The sequence below is a fragment of the Ursus americanus genome, chromosome 32 (assembly GCF_024610735.1).
Source record: "Ursus americanus isolate L20-20 chromosome 32, mUrsAme1.1.p, whole genome shotgun sequence".
In the NCBI taxonomy this organism is placed as follows: Eukaryota; Metazoa; Chordata; class Mammalia; order Carnivora; family Ursidae; genus Ursus; species Ursus americanus.
In genome coordinates, this window is record NC_142158.1 from 33,143,758 (window position 1) to 33,163,582 (window position 19,825).

The 19,825-nt window shown below is 47.6% G+C and overlaps 1 protein-coding gene across 5 annotated transcripts in view; it reads right to left on the minus strand.

The window, feature by feature from the left end:
• Positions 1-19,825, minus strand: part of BTBD9 (BTB domain containing 9) — a 407,526-nt gene that overhangs the window by 26,084 nt on the left and 361,617 nt on the right. The window contains exon 10 of one of the 5 annotated variants that reach the window (XM_045786318.2): positions 11,299-16,861. The exons of the other annotated variants lie outside the window; for them this stretch is intronic. Coding sequence (XP_045642274.1) covers positions 16,843-16,861 — 19 coding nt within the window. The 3' untranslated portion in view covers positions 11,299-16,842. Of the gene's footprint in view, positions 1-11,298; positions 16,862-19,825 lie in introns of those variants that run through there. 5 annotated transcript variants of the gene reach the window in all.

Genomic DNA, 19,825 nt, shown 5'->3' on the forward strand with positions numbered 1-19,825 from the left:
GTGACGATTAGATACATAACAAATATAAAACATCGAGAACAAAGTGCTAGCTGCTGAAGTACTAAAAAATAAAAGATGGCCTTGTTATCACTATTACAAGTACCATTCAGCCAAACGAATCTGGGTAAGACACACGGCTTCCTGGCCTCATCTGTGAGTCAGTTTGCTAGTATGTGATTTACCGACTACAGCACGGGCTCCTAGGGGCACCCAAGGCACTCCCATCAGCACCCATTTCTTGGAGGCAGACAAGGCAGCTGGAATCTGGAGGAATTAAGCAAGCACTTATTGAAATACTCCCGAGCCCGGCACCCAAGTGTTATGGGGGAGTGTAAAACATAGTGCTTGCCCTTCTGAGGCTTATAGTCTCTCTGGGGAGACCAGCTATCCTTTCGGGAACTAAGTAGAGAGCAATGTCAGCAGTACCTTGGTCCCAACTCACTAACTGGTGGTGTTCCAAAGCTTCCCTTGTAATTGGTTGTTTGAAGCTTGGAAGCAATTTTTCTGGAGAAAAAAGTTCTAAATTTCGATTGGGTTGCCACCCATAAAACTCAATTTAACCCATAACGAGGCTGAAATACATATATATATATGTATATATATATGAAGTAACAAATAAAAAAGGTAGAAAGTGATGTTGTTGCCATAGTAGTGATTCAACAAGCCAGGAACACAAGAGCTCCGGAACAGTCTCTCTAAAGCTGCTGCTGAGGAATGAGGATCAAGCAGTGTCATGAGCATAAATGCAGGGCCATGTGGTTGGACTAGGGCAGGTGGTCTGTCAAGGAGTGAAAAAACGGGCCAGAGCTGTCCCTCTGCAGACCACCACCGTGAGGCTTACAAAGTGCGTCCCAATCACGATCTCGCACGTTTGGTCCCCAGCAATCTGTCAGGGAGCTCGGCCGCCCGTCGGAATCCCATTTCTGAGGTGCGACACTAAGGCAGAAAGAGAAGTCACGTGTCCACATTCCAGCGCCGCCCAGATCGCACAACTGTGGGGGCTCTTTCCAGCCAAGGGCACAGTGAGGAGCTTTCCGATGGAGAGGCTGGGGCTCTGTCTCCTGGACAGAGACAGGACTCGTCCCTGGCCCCTGGGTCCTGGGGTCTTACAGCGCCTCACTGGCGTGCTGGCGTCATGACTCCCGCCGGGGGACCACACAGGAGAGCGGACCGCAAGCTGCCCCCTGGCCTGTGCTGGCTGGGTCCCTGCAGCCTCAGGTCCCGGTGTGCCACGGGGGTGAAGCGGTTGTGGGGTTTCCACGAGAAAACCGTGCCTGGCACGTGGTGAAAGTGCACGTTGGCTACTATTCTATCTTTACAGTCACACATATGGAAACGCGGGGGAGAGAAGAGGCTCGGCAGGTGCTCCCCCTCCACAGAGAGCGTGCAGAGATGGACACACATATGGTTGTACTAAAAAGCAAATCAGGGGACGACATGTACACTGTGGAGCCACATACACAGCCGCACACGTGACTCACGAGAACACGCACGCTCACAAAACATGTGTAAATATTCTGGAAGGAGATGTGCTGAATTCACGACACTGGCAGTCTCTGAGGAGAGCGTGAGGAATGGGTTTGCTGATGGAGAACAAAGGAGGCTTCAACATTAACTGGAATGTTTTATTTCTTTGATTAAAATAAAAAAGACAACGTGTACGTGAAAAATATTAACTACAGTCAATTGTGGGGATGAGCATGTGAGTGAATGTTGAAACACTTCCTATTCTTGCCTGCATTTTAAACAGTTCTTGAAATAAATTAAAAAAGAGGGAGAAGAAAGGCATTAAAATGGTGTCTGTGTTCATGTGAGAAAGAATTTGCCAGGTGGAATTAACCAAACCGCCAATATGAAACTTAGGAGGCCAGGGGGAGTCAGCCCCTCGACGGGCATGTGCATTTGCCAGGTGGTGCCGCTGGCTCCGGACAAGTGCGTCTTTTGGGAAGTGCGCAGAGGACAGGAGAGCTGCTGGCTGGGGGAGGGGTGCAGCCACCATCCATAAGCGCAGGGCTTGTGTGAGTGGCTCTGGTGACAAGGGCCCCCGGAGAAAGGAAGGAAGGCAGCGGGGCTCAGCTGAGATTGGCTTTCCATCCTCAGCCTCGTCCTGACTTCTCTGGGGATCCTGTAAATCCTGTACCAATGGTGCGTGATCTTTTTAGTTCTGGAAAATTATGTGACTCTGCTGCCTATGCTATGAAGAGAATGCCAGTGTCAGGATTCTTCTGGAGCAGACCTGGTGAACACTGGGGAGATGGCCAAGGCCAGACGGGCAGTTAAACAGGGCAAACTGATCATGGGTTCATCTTTGCTCCCTCCAATGAAACAGCAGTAAGGAAATCTAATATATGCTTTGTATCAAATACTTGTGTTCTAACACACACACACACACACACACACACACCCCAAACAGATTCACACTACGCGACCCTAGAAAGTCTCACGTCATTTGAAGGTAGGGGTGTACAGGGGGCTGACCTATGAGGACTGGTTGAAAGCAGGTGAAAAGAGCAGATGGATCCCCCTCCCCCACATCCCCCTCTCTTTCTTCCTGCACAGCGGGAATGAGCCCTCTCCCATCTCGGAAGGAGACAGGATTTCACTCTGGAGCGCCTGAACAGAGAGGGGCACGAGGAGGCACAGCAGAGGGTGGGAACCTGTTGGGGCTGAGACTAAGGAATTACACAGAAGTGAGTATCTCAGATGGTGAGACTTCCAGTCCCCTACCCTCCCCCTTGGCTTTCAGACCACTGTGATCCAGGCTTAACCCCCAGGCAGAAGACTGGAGGGTCCCATGGAGGCTCTGACCAGCCCAAGAGGTACTGATGCACCTTCTTTCCCTCTGGTTTCCGTAAATATTTATCCAGTGCTTACTATGGAGTGGGCCCAATTTTAGACTCTGCCCTCAAGAAGCTTACATTCTCAGGGGAGAGAGAGGGACAAAAAAATATAGGACTAAATAGGAAAATATAGCAGTGCAAGTAGATTGAGACAGGCACACTGCTTTTAGATACCATATTTAAGGAGGTTCTCTCTGGTAAGTGACAACTGAGCTAAGACCTACACCAACAGAAGAAATGGCCATGTGGATCTGGAAAAGCGTTTCAGGAGAAGAAACAGATCTGCTGGATCTGAAGGAGCAGGCAGGGGTCTCCCAATGAAATGCCCAAAGACCAGTCTGATAACCTTGTAGGAAGTCCACAAACACGCCCTCCTACACAAAACTTCCAACCAGCTTTCTCAGTGCCTAACGTCTGAAGGTGAACAGCCAGTCAAGGGGCACAAAGGACCCTAACATGAAAAATAGAGACCAAAAGCAAATAGAAAAGAAGAATAATTCAGAAGATAGAGTTATAATTCAGTAGACAGAATAAAACCTCAGGAAGCAAAACCCTTATACTCTGTCAGAAAGATGAAAGAATTATTACACTCTTGAAATAAGAATAAAATGATATGAAGAAGGGATATTCAGAATAAGAAATTGCTCTTGTCAATTAAAACTATGAATTGAAATCAATAATTCAACACAACAGAAGCTTAAGTTGAGGAAATTTTGTAGAACATCAAACAAGATGGCTAAGATAGAAAATAGAAGAAAAAGGATAAGAAAATGAGAGGACCCAACTAAGAGGTCCACTATCCAATTAGTAGATGTCCCAGGAAAAAAGAGCAGAGAAGATATGAGATATCTAACTGTCAAAGTAAAAACACACACCTTCCCATACGTGAAGGACATAAGTTCCTAAGTTACAGAGGCCGCTGAGCGGCCACTACGATAAGAAGACAAAACATATTATTGAGAAACTTTAGAAGATCTAAATGTTTCTGCATGGGGCAAAAGCAAGTCAACATAAAGGTGAGGGAACCAAAATTGCATGAGATTTTTCAACAGTGACACTGGGAGTGAGGAGATAACAGAGCCCTTCTTTCTAAATGTTGAGGGAAAAGTTAGTCCCAGCCAGCGGACTATTCCCAGCCCAGTCAATATTTGGATAGAATAAAGAAACTTCAATTCAGGCATAGATCTGAAAAAATTTACCTTCAGTGCATTCACTAGAAACTTCCAGAAAATGTGCTCCACCACTAATAGAGAATTAAACTACGGCAAAGAAAGTTATAGGATCCACAAAGAGAGGATCTGACAGAACAGATGTGAGGGGAATTTCCTGGAGGGTGGGCAGGGAGAGTGGAAGATGGGAGCCTACTGAGGCCTAGGGCAACTAGCTCTGCGATGGAGGGAAGGCAGGGCTCCAGGAGGAAAACCAAATTACCAGAAGTATTAGACCAGCCTGAGGGGATTTCTGTGGGTCTGACAAAAATAAGTGATATGTGCCTAGAAAATTAATGAATGGCATATATAGAAAAGTAAGTAATGTTTAACTCCAGGAAAAACAAATGATACTAAAAGGAATGGTGATCTTAGCAAACTACATGGCTTAGCTCTGAACACTAGTTACGTAGTCGTGCTAATGCTCACAATAAATGATAAAAGCTGCGATTGAACTGGAGGGGGAGGAGTGGGGAGGGAGAGAAGTATACTCAGGAGAGGGGGAAGGGTCTCTAAGGCAGGAACGTATTTGCCTTAAAACCTAAAAGTCTGATCACGTGTTATGTGGGACAAGTCGGGGGACACAGGCACTTTCACACAGGGCAGGTGCAAACTGACTTAGCCAACTAGCAACACTTTGAATATACACACCCTGAGCGCAGAGCTAGCAATTCCTCTCACGTCGCGGCAGCTGTGACACGCTCACAGCGCGGGCAACACAGCGGGAGTAGACTGCGTTGCAGCACCGTTTGAAGAGCAAGAGAATCCAGACAACCTAACGCTCCTCACACAGGGACTGGTTAAGTAAATTAGGGTCCATCTCTAGCCCTGTGATGAAGGCCTATGCAGCTGGAGAGAGGGAGGGAGGGGGAGAGAGGGAGGGAGAAGTTCTAGAAATCTCCAAGGTATAGAGAAATCTGTATTAAGAAAATGGGGAGAATCCACATAGTCATTTATGTATAATCTCTGGAGGAAGAGGTGGTGGGTGATCGACAAATTTCACTGTCCTTAGTTTTTAATTTTTAAGCCATATTAAAGGTATTTCCTCTGAACGTACTAACTTTTCCAAACATTAAAAAATTGTTAAAGAGAAGGAGGGAAGGCAGCTGCCCCTGCGGAGTGGGCCTGGGGGGAGGGAAGGGTGAAGCAGGGGACTCCAGCTTTTTGTTAATGAGGCTCCTGCTTCTACTTGGCTTTTAAAACAATGTCCCTGTATAACTTTGATAACAATTTAAAAATTCAGAAGGTGAAAAATAAAAGCAGAGCCAGAGGAGGAGACAGGCCTATGGTGATGAGGAATGGAAAGGGTATGTGGGGGGAGCGGATTTATTTACAACCTTCGGGAGCAGGGCTGGGAGGCAAACAGGAGCCTTCCCAAGAAAGGATCCTCGCAGAGGAAGGGGACATTAAAGGCCGTGCCCTATCAACTGAGCTGCTGCGGCGACAGCGGCGCCCGCTCAGAGCTGTGTGGCGCTGAGACGCGACAGGTATTAGAGGCCTTGAGTAAGCCTCCAGACTCGCCCAAAGATCCCTCTGACAGTTCTTTAGGAGTGAGGACCGCACAGCTGCCCGCCGTCCCTCGTCCCTCCGAGTGCTGCTCTCACCGTCTGCCTTGCAGCTGCGACAGGCCGAGGACACCAGCGTCGTCTGTTTCACCGTCTCTAAAACTGTGCTCTGGACCGGGCCTGTGAGGTCCGGGGCATCTCCCACAGCACTGGCTGAGGCGGGGATTCCGGGGTCGTAACAGGCCCTAAACCGGGCCCTGTGTGTCCTTCCCCAGCGGCTCCCAGCCTGGCACATGCTGGGCCCCCTCCCTCGCCCCAGAGGCAGAGTGACCCCGTGTCCTAGCAGCAGAGAGGCAGGGTCAGCCCAGATCCTCATTAACCCCCCTTCCGAAGGGCTCCCTGGTCCCCAGATCCCTGACCCAGGTCTGAAGGCAAGGCTCAGCGCAGGGCAGGTCGAATCTGGCACCTGTGAGGAAGTTCTTTTGTCCTGCAGGACGCTTAACTGGATTTCATAGCTGTGTTGCTGCCCCGACTTACAGGGAACTCTGGGCTCGCTCCATTTACCCTGTCTGTCTCTCCATTCAACAACTATTTACGGAGAGCCCTCTACACGCCAGGCTGAGGAAAAACACTGCCAAGTTAGTGGAACCTGACTGCAGGTCCCACAGAGGTGGCGGGAAAACAGATTGCAAGGAGCCCCTGGGAGTAGTGACCATTTAGTCACACGCTGATCAGCCAAATGCTTCCTGAGATCAAAGGTCACACAGGGGAGGCTCAGAAGACATATTTTTGTTGGTTTCCTGAGTATTTTTAAAATTTTGAGTTAGGTCCCACTTAAAAATTGGGAGATTTTACATAAAAATACAAACAGGTTTGTACAAATAGGTGTCTCTTGGAAACCTGAAGATCTGGTATCCTTGGATCCTTTTCTGCAAAGACAATACTGTCTACAGCTCAGGTGAGTGAGACAGACCCAGGCCATCGAACTTCTGGTGGTTTCCATCACTCCCTGGAGCCTCCCCTGGCCTGCTATGCTCACTCACATCACCCACCTGGCTCAAGGAGGCTGCCAGGTTTCTATCCCAGCCTTAGAGAGAGTTTAGGCAGTGCTAAATGGAGCAAATTAACTCTTGTACAGGAATCACACCACCTCAAAATTCTTTGGGAACCTAGCGCCAGGAAAGATATACAAATTATGTTTCATTAACAACAACAACAAAAATCTGGGGCGCCTGGCTGGCTTGGTCGGTGGAGCTTGCAACTCTTGATCTTGGGGTTGTGAGTTCGAGCCCCAGCTTGGGTGTACAGATTACTTAGAAATAAAATCTTTAAAAAAAATCAATTCTCTTACACGGTTTTCTTCTTGGCCTTGAGACTGGTACAACAGGTTTGTGGAAGCACAGAACAGCTGATACAGTCTTCAGTCACTGCTGTTTGCCCTCCCCTTGGCTATGGTTGGCAGGAGGTTATTCTGCAGACCTTCTAAACATTCCCATTCCCAGGCCACACCCCAGACCAGTTAAATTCAGAATCTCTGGGGGTGGGCCCTACATGAGTCCCGGAGGCGGAGCCCTTACCCTGGCTGGCGATGGTGGGGTGGGGAGCAGCCTGCTGGGACAGATGTGTGTCATCTACTGTCCTAATTATAGTCCGGATCAGCCGTGCCCTGGGCTCCTCCGGCCTCTGAGACTTCTGGACCTATGTGGGCACTTTATGTTTTCTGGCCGCTCTGGTGAATGCACTTGCATTTGCTGCTCTAACATGAGCCGGTCCCTGCTCCTAGCGTAATTTCCCCTTTAAGAGGAGTTTCTCTCAAAGAAAGGGTCAGGACCCTCCCGCCAGCTCCTCATAAGAGCCCAGCTGAAAGCTTCTAACCCTGTGGCAGCCACAGGAAGGTTCGTTCCTGGGGACATTCGTAGCGTGTTCAAATGAGTATGTGTGGGAGCAGAGGGGAGAGGGGCTGTTTTAATCCTCTGCATCTCACTCGGCCCCCCACCCCCACGCCCCCCCCTCTGGTGCCATCCACTCCCCGCCACCGAGGCTCCCTGATTCCCCCAAGGGGGTGCATGCTAATTGATGATTAGCATTCCAAAGCCTGGCTTACATCCTGCTAGCCCGTCACATTTAATTACATTTTAACTATATTCGTCTTCGATAATAGCACGAACATAATTTAGATAATTATCTCTCTCTCTCTTATTCTCTGACTCTGTCTGTCTCACTTAGAGCTCCTTGCAACAAAAATCGCTTTCTCGGCTCAAACACATAAGCAGACTCTGGGGCCAAGTGCTTCTCTCTTGCAGCAGCAGCTGCTAGAAACACAATGACTTTGAGTAGTGTGAAGAAAAAAAAAAGAAAATGCATGTTTCTTCCTGCCTCTGTATTCATGTTTGTACACAACTGGTGGTGGGAGTTGGGGTGTGTGTGCGTGCACGTGCGGGCACACACACGTTTGCGTCTGGGCAAGAGCTTTTGTGTGGTATAGCAACAGGGGAGGTCTGGTCAATCAAATTAGTGTCTATAAAGCACCCTCTTGGTCTGGCATTTATTTCTTCCAAGGCTTAATGGTTTCCCTCGCAAATTTAAACTCGGCTGAAACAGTTCTAAATGTCTGGGAAGTCTTTTGAAGAGATGTGTTCTTTCTAATAGGGTTTCTGTCACACTTGGATCTTATAATTAATGACCTTTACCCTTGCCTATTATCTGCCTCCTCCAAGAGCCCATCAGGTACAAGAGGGAAATGTGGGGTTCCTCCAAGGGAAAGTGTGTCTCAAGCCTACTAATAAGACAGCGTCTGGAGTCCCTATGGACCCTCCCGAACACCAACTGGGTCACTAGCCATCCCAGTTCCTGCCCCAGTAACTCCCCTCCCCTCCCCACTGAGAGCACAACGTCTTCGTCAGGAGCTCCGTTAGCTTTTCTGGTGAGGCCAGATATAGCTGAGCATTTTGGGTAGGAAGATTTTATGTTACAAAGTTCACACCACTAGGATTCTTGAGCCCAAGGGAATAAGAAATGGGTTCAGAAATAGTTACTATCCAAGATAATCCTGCTCAAAGTTTAGAGATCCAGAGCCTGCAAGAACTTCAACAAACCAATTCAGAAGACGCAACATGGAGACAGGAAGTCCTTACTCTCAAACACTCCAGGTTCTGTCCATTTCCTTGGAATTCTCAAAGGCTCCAATAAATATAAGATTTTGTATAAAAAATTCACCTTGTCTGATATCTTCAAATTCATTATTCGTATGGTTCTAGACCCACGTCAGAGACAAAAACTCTTTTCTTCCCTTTGAAGAATAAACACCACCAAGCAGTCCCTGCACTGGTGAGGGACAGGCAGGAAGAAGCTGAACAGAAGAGTGGTTGTGTAGTTAGCAAATACACGGACTCTCGCTGCCGCGTGTTTGGGAGACCAAAATTCCTAGCTCGCTCTGGAAATAAAGACCCAGACCAGACTTCAGGAGCCAGCAGAGGAGTCTAGACCAAAACTTTGCTATCACTGTGTTGAGTCCACCAACTGACCGTTCTAATGTGACTGGGCCCACTACTGGCTCATGTGCAGAAGGGACGTCAGCAAAATGCTGATTCTGGCCACTGAGTGGTAACTCTTGGTCCACCAGAGAAATCAGAAACATCAACGTGGAGACTCGGAAAGGCTCCTGTCCTTGGTGATGCTACAGAGGAGGTCAGGAGTGGCCCTCCCTCGGAGGTGGGGCGGGTGGAAGTACTCTCCACCTACGGCCTAGGTTCTGGGCTGTTTACCTCTCGGTTCTGGCAACTGGGGAGAATGATCTGGCCGGGGCTGAGGTTTCACGTGCTGTGAAGTTCCTGTCCAGAATACACTGGAGTACTGTCAGCCAGGCCTGTGGTGGGCGTGAGGGGACACACTGCTCCCTCAAGACCCTGCACAGGCTCCGAGTACCATAACTTGCTCCATATTGTTCGGTAGGGATGTTCCTACTTTTGACTGGTGCCCAGCTCAGGTGCTTGGGAATTCTGCTGAAATTTGCCTGGAACAGAACAACCACCTGGGTCTAGGCCTCCACTGGATGGATAGGTGGGTGGGTGGGTGGGCAGCTCGGTCCCACTTTCTGCCAGTAGGTAGCTTTAGAGGCTGGTGGGGGGAGGGCACATTCAGTTTGCTCTTCCCCAGAGGATTCCCTGCCCCTGGCAAGTACAATGCTCCACAGAATTACTGATTTAATGACACAGGTGGCTTCTTCCAGCCTGTGCGGAGAGCAGGCCTGCTCTGAAAAGGCTGCTGCCTCTGAGGAGAGCGCCACTCCTCCTTGGCTCTGCGTGACTGTCCAACCTTCGCCTCCGTCTCTCCCCCAGAAGCTCGCTCCCTCTGAGATGGGCGCTGGGAATGTGAGGACCACGCCTGGGAAGGAGCCAATTTTCAAATGTTAAGAATTTGGCAATTTTGTTTCCTAGTGTTTTAAATACTGAAAGGATTTAAACACAATGAGGACTAAATGGCCCTGAATTTCAGGTTTTAAAAAGGGCTGCTTTTATGGAAATTCACGCCAAATGCCTGTGCAGAACAAACCCCCCACCCTACCTCAGAAACCCACCACAGCACACACACCTAAGCACCGGTGGCCCTCTGGAAGGGCTGCCAGACATTCTCGGAATCAAATCTGACCAATTTCATAACTAAAAATTACACTAAGCTCCTGCGGGTATTCCAGATCTGATGACATGCCAAATTCGTTCAGCACCTAACACCGGGGAGATATTCAGTGAAACCTTAAAAATAGACTCTCCCTCTCTAGCCATTAAGGGCCTGATATTTGCAGCTGAACAGGTAAGAAATTGGGGGCACTGGGGAGAGCTTTAAAAATCTCCAGAGTACGAAAAAATGTTTCTCTATGATGAAAACAATCGCTCTTCGCACGGAGCCGCCCAAGATTAGCCTCGAGCCACTGAACACACTGGAATCTCTGATAGGAGTTCCACAATAAAAAGGTGACGAGTGTTTCCGGCAGGCCCCATAAAGGCCCTTTCTCGAATTTGCATAAATTGCTGCATTCAACACAATTAAAGCTGATGTAAGGCGGTATGGTGCACGTAACAACCTTTCTTCTGGGACATTTTCTGTTAATAAAAAAGTGGAACTTAAAAAAAATAATTTCTCTCTCCTTTCAAACACTTTCTTGATAAAAAGTCACCCCCCCCCCCCGCCCCAACTTGGTGTCGATAAATTTCTGGGCGTGTGCTCTGTTGCAGGCAGGCCCTTGGCTGTCCTGGTTCTAAGTCTCTCTCTGACAGCGTCCCCAAACGCATGACCGCATGCTGGCTGAGAACTCCCCTCAGTGACGCTGCTCTGCTCATCTCAGTGCCTTCAGGCCGCCGGCGTGCGGGAGGGAAGGACGCGGCCCTGGCTCCCTGTGAGCTCACAGAGCATGGCGGCCAACGCGACGGGACAGGAGACGACCAGGGCATATGTGAAGTACGTAAATTAGGTTAAGTAATCTATGACACAGAAATCAGCCGCCAAGATGGGTAGAGGGACTTAGCTGGGCAAGGAGAGCGCTTGGAGGTCTGGCAGGCCGGGAGATCTGGTCAGATCATTTTATTAGCCATAGGCGCCAAGTCAGGATCAAAATGATAGGAGCAAAACACATGGGAGGCATCTCGCTCTCTGTGATGAATCCAGATTCCCCTCAGGCCAGCAGCCTCAGAGATACCCTCCTGATATTTTGTAAACCCAGGGTTCGTGTGTACACAGGTGTGTGTGTGTGTGTGTGTGTGTGTGTGTGCTTCCGCACACGGGGAAGCAGTGCATTTCCTAACACCTGCTTTGAATTTTATTCATGCCCCAAGGCTAAGACATCAAACAATGACTTCTTTACTACTTCATAGTAAACAAGCAGTATGAGACACGCACAAAAATACGGCTTCCTCTCAGGTCGTGTTTCAATCTACCCCTAGTTATTCGCTGTGCTGGTCCCCGGCCCTGAGGGTTTTGCAGGGTTGAGAAAGATGCCAAGAAGTCAGATTGCATTCAACAAGGTTAAAAGTTATCCTTGGCACATGGAGATCTCCTGCAATAAAACACTGTAAGACTATTGCTAAAGCTAAATCAGCTTATTTTTCTGTATTATTTCTTGGGGAGGAAGGTTGCTGGGTGAAGGGGATGGGTGAGAGAACTGACCAGTAACTCTTTCTGATTCCATTGTCAGCCTTTAAAATCAGATAGATCAGCTATTAATCTCAGAAAGCCAGCAGTGAATGTGTGCAATAAATTTGTCATCATTTTATGAATAAGCTCTCGGTCATGAGGGCTTACTGTCTGGCAATTCACCTTTTCCATGATATTTTCTATCAGCTGTATTTTGGAGCAGCTTAGAAAGAATATTATTTGTGTTCCTGGAGATCGGAACATAAAACACCTTCGGAGTGATGGAGATGTACAGGCAGGCTTCACGTCCGCCCCTGGGCTCACTAAGCAAACAGTTTACCGATGCTCGAGTGAACACCACCAGGGGACAAGAATCACTCTTCCGGGTCCAGGAGAGCACTCATCTCCTCCACAGCCGCTAACGAAGGCCCTGTTAGCACGAGATGACGTTGCGTGTGCCCATTGGCTTTCTGTCAACGACTGTCAAATAGAGCTGTTGGTAATCACAGCTGGCAAGTTGTTTAGTCAATATTTTTGAAAAGTTCAACCAAGTGTGTGAAAGCACAAAGTAGATTTTCCTGAAGTTGTGAGATGATTTACTCATCTTCCTGCTCCATGATGGCTCTGCCCCCATCAGGATCACACCGGTGTCCTGCCGGGCAGTCCGGAAGCGCTGTAGGATGGGAGGTGCAGAAATGGATGAAATTTCAGCTGTTCTGTCCTTCAGCTGTTTTCTTCCATCAAGTCAGTGGAACTCTAGTCCTGAGACTCGGTCCTGAGGCGCCTTTACACTGGAGATGGACACGACAACAACAGAACCCTTAACGCCACTGCCGCTAGGAACAGTTCCAGCCCCAGCCTAAAAACTGCCCCAGGGAGAAGGCCCCTCCACATCAGTTTTAAAGCTCTGGGGAAGATACCAGTATTTTTGCCCTTCATTCCTTGTGAAGGACCTCGCTCTATTCTATGACTAAAGACGGCAAGTGTCCTTTTGGAGCCATCTCTCCCAGATATGACAACACATCGTGAAAGGGAACCCCACGAAATTAAGAATCCAGTTCTGACACCGTGCAGTGTGTCGACCCAGAGCACGAGACTGGACAACGGCTGTACCTTGTATCCTTCTTTGTTTTTATGATTTTCATTTTCTTTATTTTGTACAGCCTTTGTGGGAACGATCATGATTCCCAACCGTGGGTCAAAACACCGTTAGCAAGTAAATTTGGGGGCCAGCAGTCTGGTACAGGCTCTGTAGAACGCTTCTGAGAGTTCTTGTCTTGGCCTTCTCTTTACGGCGCCTGACTCGAGCTAGACGCGCCATGATGCGTTCCACAGAAATGCCACGGTCCCGTCTGAAGATCTTTGACGCTGGCGCTCCCAAGTCGGGGGCCCTGCATGAACAGTAGCAGGCTCATGTCCCATCTTCCTCAACTTCTCTCCCCCAGGACAGGGGTGCATAGCAGCTGGTGACAGCGTCGGAAGAACTTGGCGTGGCGGTGAAATTCTCCCTGGTTCTCATGACCGAACCAATAGACGATGACCTATACTACAGCCGTCACTAACACCTCCAGTCAGTGGAGAACACGGCCACCACCTTCTGAGAGAACATGGAGACGCCCTAGTGCAGGGCTTCCTGCAGGGAGGGAGGAGGTATGGTCCATGAGACATTCTGAGGCACTGTTCCAGGCGGTCTCAGATTCATTGGTGGCCCCTGGAGGGTGTGTTAAACACACACTGCCAGCTCCCACCCTGGAGTTTCTGATTCAGTAGGTCTGGGGTGGGGCCTGAGAATTTGCATTTCTAATGGGTTCCCAGGTGATGCTGATGGACTGGGGACCCACTTTCAGATCCACTGTTCTATTTTGCAACAAAGAGGACAACTCTGTTACACTAAGTAGAAGGCAGAAAGCTGGAAAAATCCTAGGCAGTTTTAGAGTAAGAGGACCAGGAAGACCTAAGAGGACAATTCTAGTGATAGTAAGGATGGGGGACTGATATGAAGGGGAAGCTGTGGCAAGGAAGGTTTCAAATCCAGCTTTCCAAAGTATTCCACAGGTATCCTGATTGGGTGTAGAGGTTTGCTGGCCAAGGATCGTTACTTGGGGACAGGAGCTGTGTTGGAGCAGGAAGTCCACCCTGGCCAGAAGTCGCAATATCCCGGTTTTGGCCCAGGTTCTGCCACTCACTAGCTTTATGGCCTTGGGTAAGTCACTTGATCTCTGGAGTCTTTGCTGTTGCACCTAGAAAATGCCTGTCCTGCAGGTAGTCAAATGAGGTGGAGGCTGGGAGAGCACTCTGTAAACTGTTACTATAAATGTCAGGAATCCCTCTTCTGTCAGACTCCCTGTGCGGCAGAGGGATTTGCTGCCTGCTGCGGGACCCACCTGACTCTCCCTTCCCTGCAGCACCCCCGCCCCCTCGCCCCAGGGCCCAGCTCCATCTTACCCCCAGCCAGGGGGGATGCAGGAAGGTATCAGCAGTCAGGTGAGCCCTGCTCTGGATCCTGTTCTCAAGCACTTGGGTCCTAGGAACTGGCTCTCACCTCATTCCTTGTCATTCAATGAGCATGCCACACCCCGGTTCCAGCAGTTATTCTATACTCAAGTCAATGCCTTCCCCCAGGGTCAGCACTTTTACTCTAAAGGGCCAGGCAGTAAATAGTTTAGGCCACAAGAGCTCCCTGTCACATATTCTTAATTTTTTAAACAACCCTTTAAAAATGTAAAAGTCGTTCTCAGTTTAGAGGTTGTATAAAAACAGGCTATGGGCCAAATACGGCCTTACTCTGCTGAGTTCCCCTCATTCCCTAAAGTCCTAAGGTCTTGCTGTAACCCTTCCAGCCCAACAGTCCACTTCTGAACCCCAACATCCAAGGCTGTGACACTCCCAAAGTACTTCTAGGCTGTGCTATTTCTAGAAGAACCCCCTGAACCTGCTAGACTTCCCCTAGGGCTGCTTATCTTGACTTTTACCCCTTCCTCCTGCAGAGATGTTCCCAAATTTTCTCTTCCATCCCAGGAGGAGGTTGAACTCACGTCCAGGTTCTGACTTTCCTGATCTGGAATGTCTACCACCAGTTGCCTGGGTTTTAACCCATAGGCTGAGCGTGTGTGGCACAGACAGGAAGTCACAAGAGGGCCATAGGAAGCCATGACTGGGCCACCTCACAAAGGAAACACCGGTTGTCTTAATTTTCTTTATTCTCCAATCCCAATGATCAACAGATTGTCTATTTCTTGGGCACAAAAATTGAATGACTAGTTATATATGATATTTAATTTCTACACATATGAAATTTAATTTCTAGTGATGCATGACATTTTATCTGATAGGGGAGAAACAATCCATTTATGGAGTGTGACTTTCTAGATAGGCCACTCTCTCTCCTACGGTTTTCTGTGAGTGCCCGCCCAGAATGTGCACCAGGCTTGTTAATACTGACAGCTCCTGATGGCTGACGAGCTCTTTGCGGAGGGTTTAGTACGTAGAAGCAACACGCATTCCATTCCGCTGCCGCTCAGTCTGTTCCTCTGGAAGGGGCATGAGGACGTTTCTTTATTACGTTCTCTTCTTTATTTTTTTATTTTTTTTAAAGATTTTATTTGTTTATTTAGAGAGAGACAGTGAGAGAGGGAACACAAGCAAGGGGAGTGTGAGAGGGAGAAGCAGGCTTCCCGCCGAGCAGGGAGCCCCATGCCGGGGCTCCATCCCAGGACCCTGGGATCATGACCTGAGCTGAAGGCAGATGCTTAACGGCTGAGCCACCCAGGTGCCCCTATTATGTTCTCTTCTTTAGACTAAATAGTCTCTCCTGACTGAGTTAGCTACCGAAGTCCAGCTTCAACTTTCACCTTCCTGATTAATTCTCTGACTTGAAGAAATGGCTCCAATCTTGTCCTTCCATCTAGGACGGTGTCATGCATCTCCCTCGCGGTCTGACTGTGGAATAACACAGCTGACAAGTTTTGTTATTCATGAAGACTGAGTAAGGCCGGGTGGTTGTGAAATGGGTGTGTGTTCTTACAGTAAAATGAACTCAGCACTAGAAGAGAATGTCGGCCGTTTTTGCCACACCAGCCAACAATGAACACTTGTTTCACCTTCCCACAGACATGGTGACCTAAATTCCACCTGCAAATAATTTCAAACACTGAGGAAGGCATTGAGCCACCCCTGTCATCTCACAGGGGTGACAATCAGACCTTCTTTGGAAATTTATCTTTAATATGGTAGATCGCTGGTATTTAATATGGTTGTATGGTATATCAGGTCCATGATTCACGAGTTGACATGTCTGTCTGTGGTTAAAGTACTCAAATAAACAACATGGAAGTGAATTTGTTGAAGGCCAAGATAAAGGAAAAGTGGTCCACTTCTTAGGCCGCCGTGTTTGCCTGGCTGGGCTGCTGAAGGCCGAGGTAGGGGTGAGTGAGCACGAGCCCAGAGTGGGTCGTGGGCGGTACGTGTGGTGAGGACAGGGCAGGCCCCACCTTCTGCGGCACTGTGGTTCTGGGTTACTGACCTTCACCAGCCCACTGAGGAGCAACCTGTGTTCTCACGGCGCCACACTGGGTAGAGAGATCTCTGGAATGGGACCTTACTCGTGGCTTTCTTTGAATAAGCTTCTTTGGCAGTGACAAAAGCTTCTTACCTCCCCAAAGTAGCTTGTACTTGAAATATACTGCTTCTAAGAAAGGGGTGTAACCCTATCAGTGTTTTCAGTGGGATTCGAAGCTATCCTTTCTGCATGGTTTGACAATATACACTTGTACTGGCCAACAAGGGATCTTTTACTCAACTCCCATAAAGTTTTACAATGGATGATTCATTTCAGAAATGAGACCTGATAATGCAGATTTATCACAATGAGAAGCCTGCCTTTAAAATGTGATTTAATGATGCCTCTACTTATTCACTGACATCTTTATAAAACTGTTAGTGTGGAAATATATTTGTCTTTTCGAAAATAAGTCTTCCTTTTACAAGTATCGTGCAATGCGAGAGCCATCCATTAAAAATGCAGCAGCAAGAGCAGCAGTGGTTTAATTGCGCGGAGGCAACGCTGCACTGAGCACTGCCTTCTTCCGATTCCGGCTACACCAGCAGGCGTGGCGAACATCTCTTTCCTTCCAGCAACCTCCACTCACGCACGGAGTCCCCAGCTCAGGGTCTGCTACTGTAACTAGAGGGCAGAGAGAGGCTGTCCAAGGTCACCCAGATGCAATAATGCTGTAAATAAACAAGCTACTGATTATGACTTAATGCTGCTTTTCTTCCTACCTTAACTTGGTTTATGAGCAGATCTTGATGATTTAACCTTTCAGCCAATTAGAACAGAAGGTTTGATTGACAGCAAATGAATAAATAACATCTTAGTGCAGGAGACAGAATCATCCTCCCCTATTAATCAGTCCCTCTGCCCGTGTGCAGGTAACACGATATTTATCACGCCACACTGTTACAGTCCCTTGGGGTGTCATTTCACGGCCTACCAGTAAAAACTTCACATTTACAGCAACTGCCCCTCTATTACTGTCGATAACATCTAATTGATATGTCAAACCTCCAAGGGAGGCAGTAAATTGAAACACTGCCTCCCCCAAAGAAAACAAACTGGCAAACAGGTAAATCCGCACCTGCCTTCTTATAATCACCCAGACGCTTCCCCTCCAAAAGCCTCCCACCAGGAACCCACTGACATCCTGTTCACTCTGGGCTCAGACACCCAACACCCCACTGCACAGACACACAGGCCAAGAGCCCACCCCCAGAATCCTGCCTGCAGAGCGTCAGGGAGCCCTGAACACGGTCCACGACGAGCCACTGCATTTAAATCATTTTGCCAGTGGAGCCCAGCTAGACTGTAAGCGCCACAAGCATTATGTGGTGTGCAATCTGGAAGAGAGCAGTAGCAGCCCAATTAACGATACCGCAGATCTCCCCTGAAGACCAGGAAATGCTGTCGGAGATGTGATCTCATTTACCCACAGCATGGGGAGGAGCCGGAATAACGATGCATTGTTCAGAAGAAACGAAACCCAGAGAAGATAAGACACTGGTCTAAGTGTTTATCATGAATTGCATACATTTGATACCAAAATACAAGATTTATCTTAGGGCGCCTGGGTGGCTCAGTCAGTTAAGTGTCTGCCTTTGGCTCAGGTCATGATGCCGGAGTCCTGGGATCGACTCCTGCTTCGGGCTCCCTGCTCAGTGGGGAGTCTGTGGCTCCCTCTGCCCCTCCTCCCACTCATTCTCTCAATCTCTCTCAAATAAATAAATAAAATGTTAAAAAAAAAGACTTACTTAAAAAACAGGGTTTATAGCCACTCAAATATAGCACTTAAAGGTATTAATAAAAATGTTTAAAAATCACACTGATGAAGAGAGAAAGGACTAACCTGTCATTGATAATTCAATCGTTTTATTTACTTAACAAAAGAACCTTGATTTTAATAATGGACAAAATGAGATTCAGAATATAATCCCATGGAGGCGCCGTGAACTGAAAAGGTTCTAGCTGAAGAATATATAACACTCATCTCTGTCAAAAATAGGAACACCCACATACATCAAAAGTAAATTATCAATCAGAGAAAGACAATTATCATATGATCTCACTCATAGGTGGAATTTAAGAAATAAAACAGAGGATCACAGAGGGGAAGAGAGGAAAAAATAAAACAAGATGAAATCAGGGAGGGAGACAAACCATAAGAGACTCTTAATTATAGGAAACAAACCGAGGGTTGCTGGAGGGGAGGGGGGTGGAGGGATGGAGTAATGGGGTGATGGACGTTAAGGAGGGCACGTGATGGAATGAGCACTGCGTAGTATATAAGACTGATGAATCAGTGACCTCCACCTCTGAAACCAGTAATACGTTATATGTTAATTAACTGAATTTAAATAAAAAAAACAAAAGTAAATTAGACATCCATACAAAATACTGACTTGTAACTAGATGTGTGACACACATGTAAATAGGGGTGTGGGCACATGTGTTCTTTCTGGCATCCCATTCTAGCTCCACCCACTGCTTTCTTTACTAATTCTGTACCTTAAAAAAAAATTTTTTTTAAATAGATCTAATGTGAGGCAAACCAGCAGAAATGAAGTTATAATCGTGAGTTTGGGGGAAGATTTGTACATGATCACAAATAATTTAGAAAGAATTCTATTAAAAAGAATCCTAACAGCTGATCCCACCGAACTACAGCGCCGAACAGTCAGCCTTCTAAACACGGGAAGGTATCCCTGCACAGGAATTCGGAATTTAGATATTCGGTTATCTTTCTTCCTACCCAGTTCCTCACCCACCCGCAGGTCTGCCCTGTCCCTGTCCCTGTCACGCTGTTCCTGCCCAATCTTGCCATTTTAGCCAAACCTTTTATTTTATTTCCTTTGTTTTTGTTCTGTTCCTTTCCTTTCTTTTTTTTTTTTTAATTTGCTACTGCCCCCCCCCCCCAATCTTCCCCAAATGTTCCCAATTTCTCATCTTGCTTTGGAATCCCTGTCTTGGTGTTCCTTCTTCTTGTGGTCTTTCAGAATGGCTGGGAGTTCTTTATAATTCTGAAGTACGGACAATTCAGTAGTAAGATTTACTTGAGTCTCATGGCCTGCACAACCTCTTTTTCTATGTTGTCATTCCTCTTCTTGGATTTATCTGTCTGCCTGGCTCAGCTGGCGAGCCCCCGGATTCTGAGCAATACTCCTAATGTTGGATACGGTCTTGAGCATACTTCTGGATGACGGCCATCTCATAATGACAAGAAAGAAAAAGATTGTCAAAATCCAGTGTCACTGCTTGGGGGAAGATGATCCTTGGGGCAAAACCAATGCTGGATGAAAAATATTTAAAAACCTTGCACAAAGGCTTTTAGAGATTACCAGCCAAAGTACACACGATGGACAAAGAGCAGAAATGGAGAGGCTCTGTCTCCTGGAAGGGCTGAACATGGGTAAAGAAGTGCCATGAAAGAAAGGTAAAAATGTAACAACAAATGCTTGGGGAAGAGCAAGATCTACAGGAGAGAGAATGATCCACTAATGAGCAAACACTAGTCCGTCGCTAATCCAAGTAGACAGCTTTCTTCCCATTTCTAATTTTCATGATTTACGTGTTTAATCAGAGTTACCCAAATAT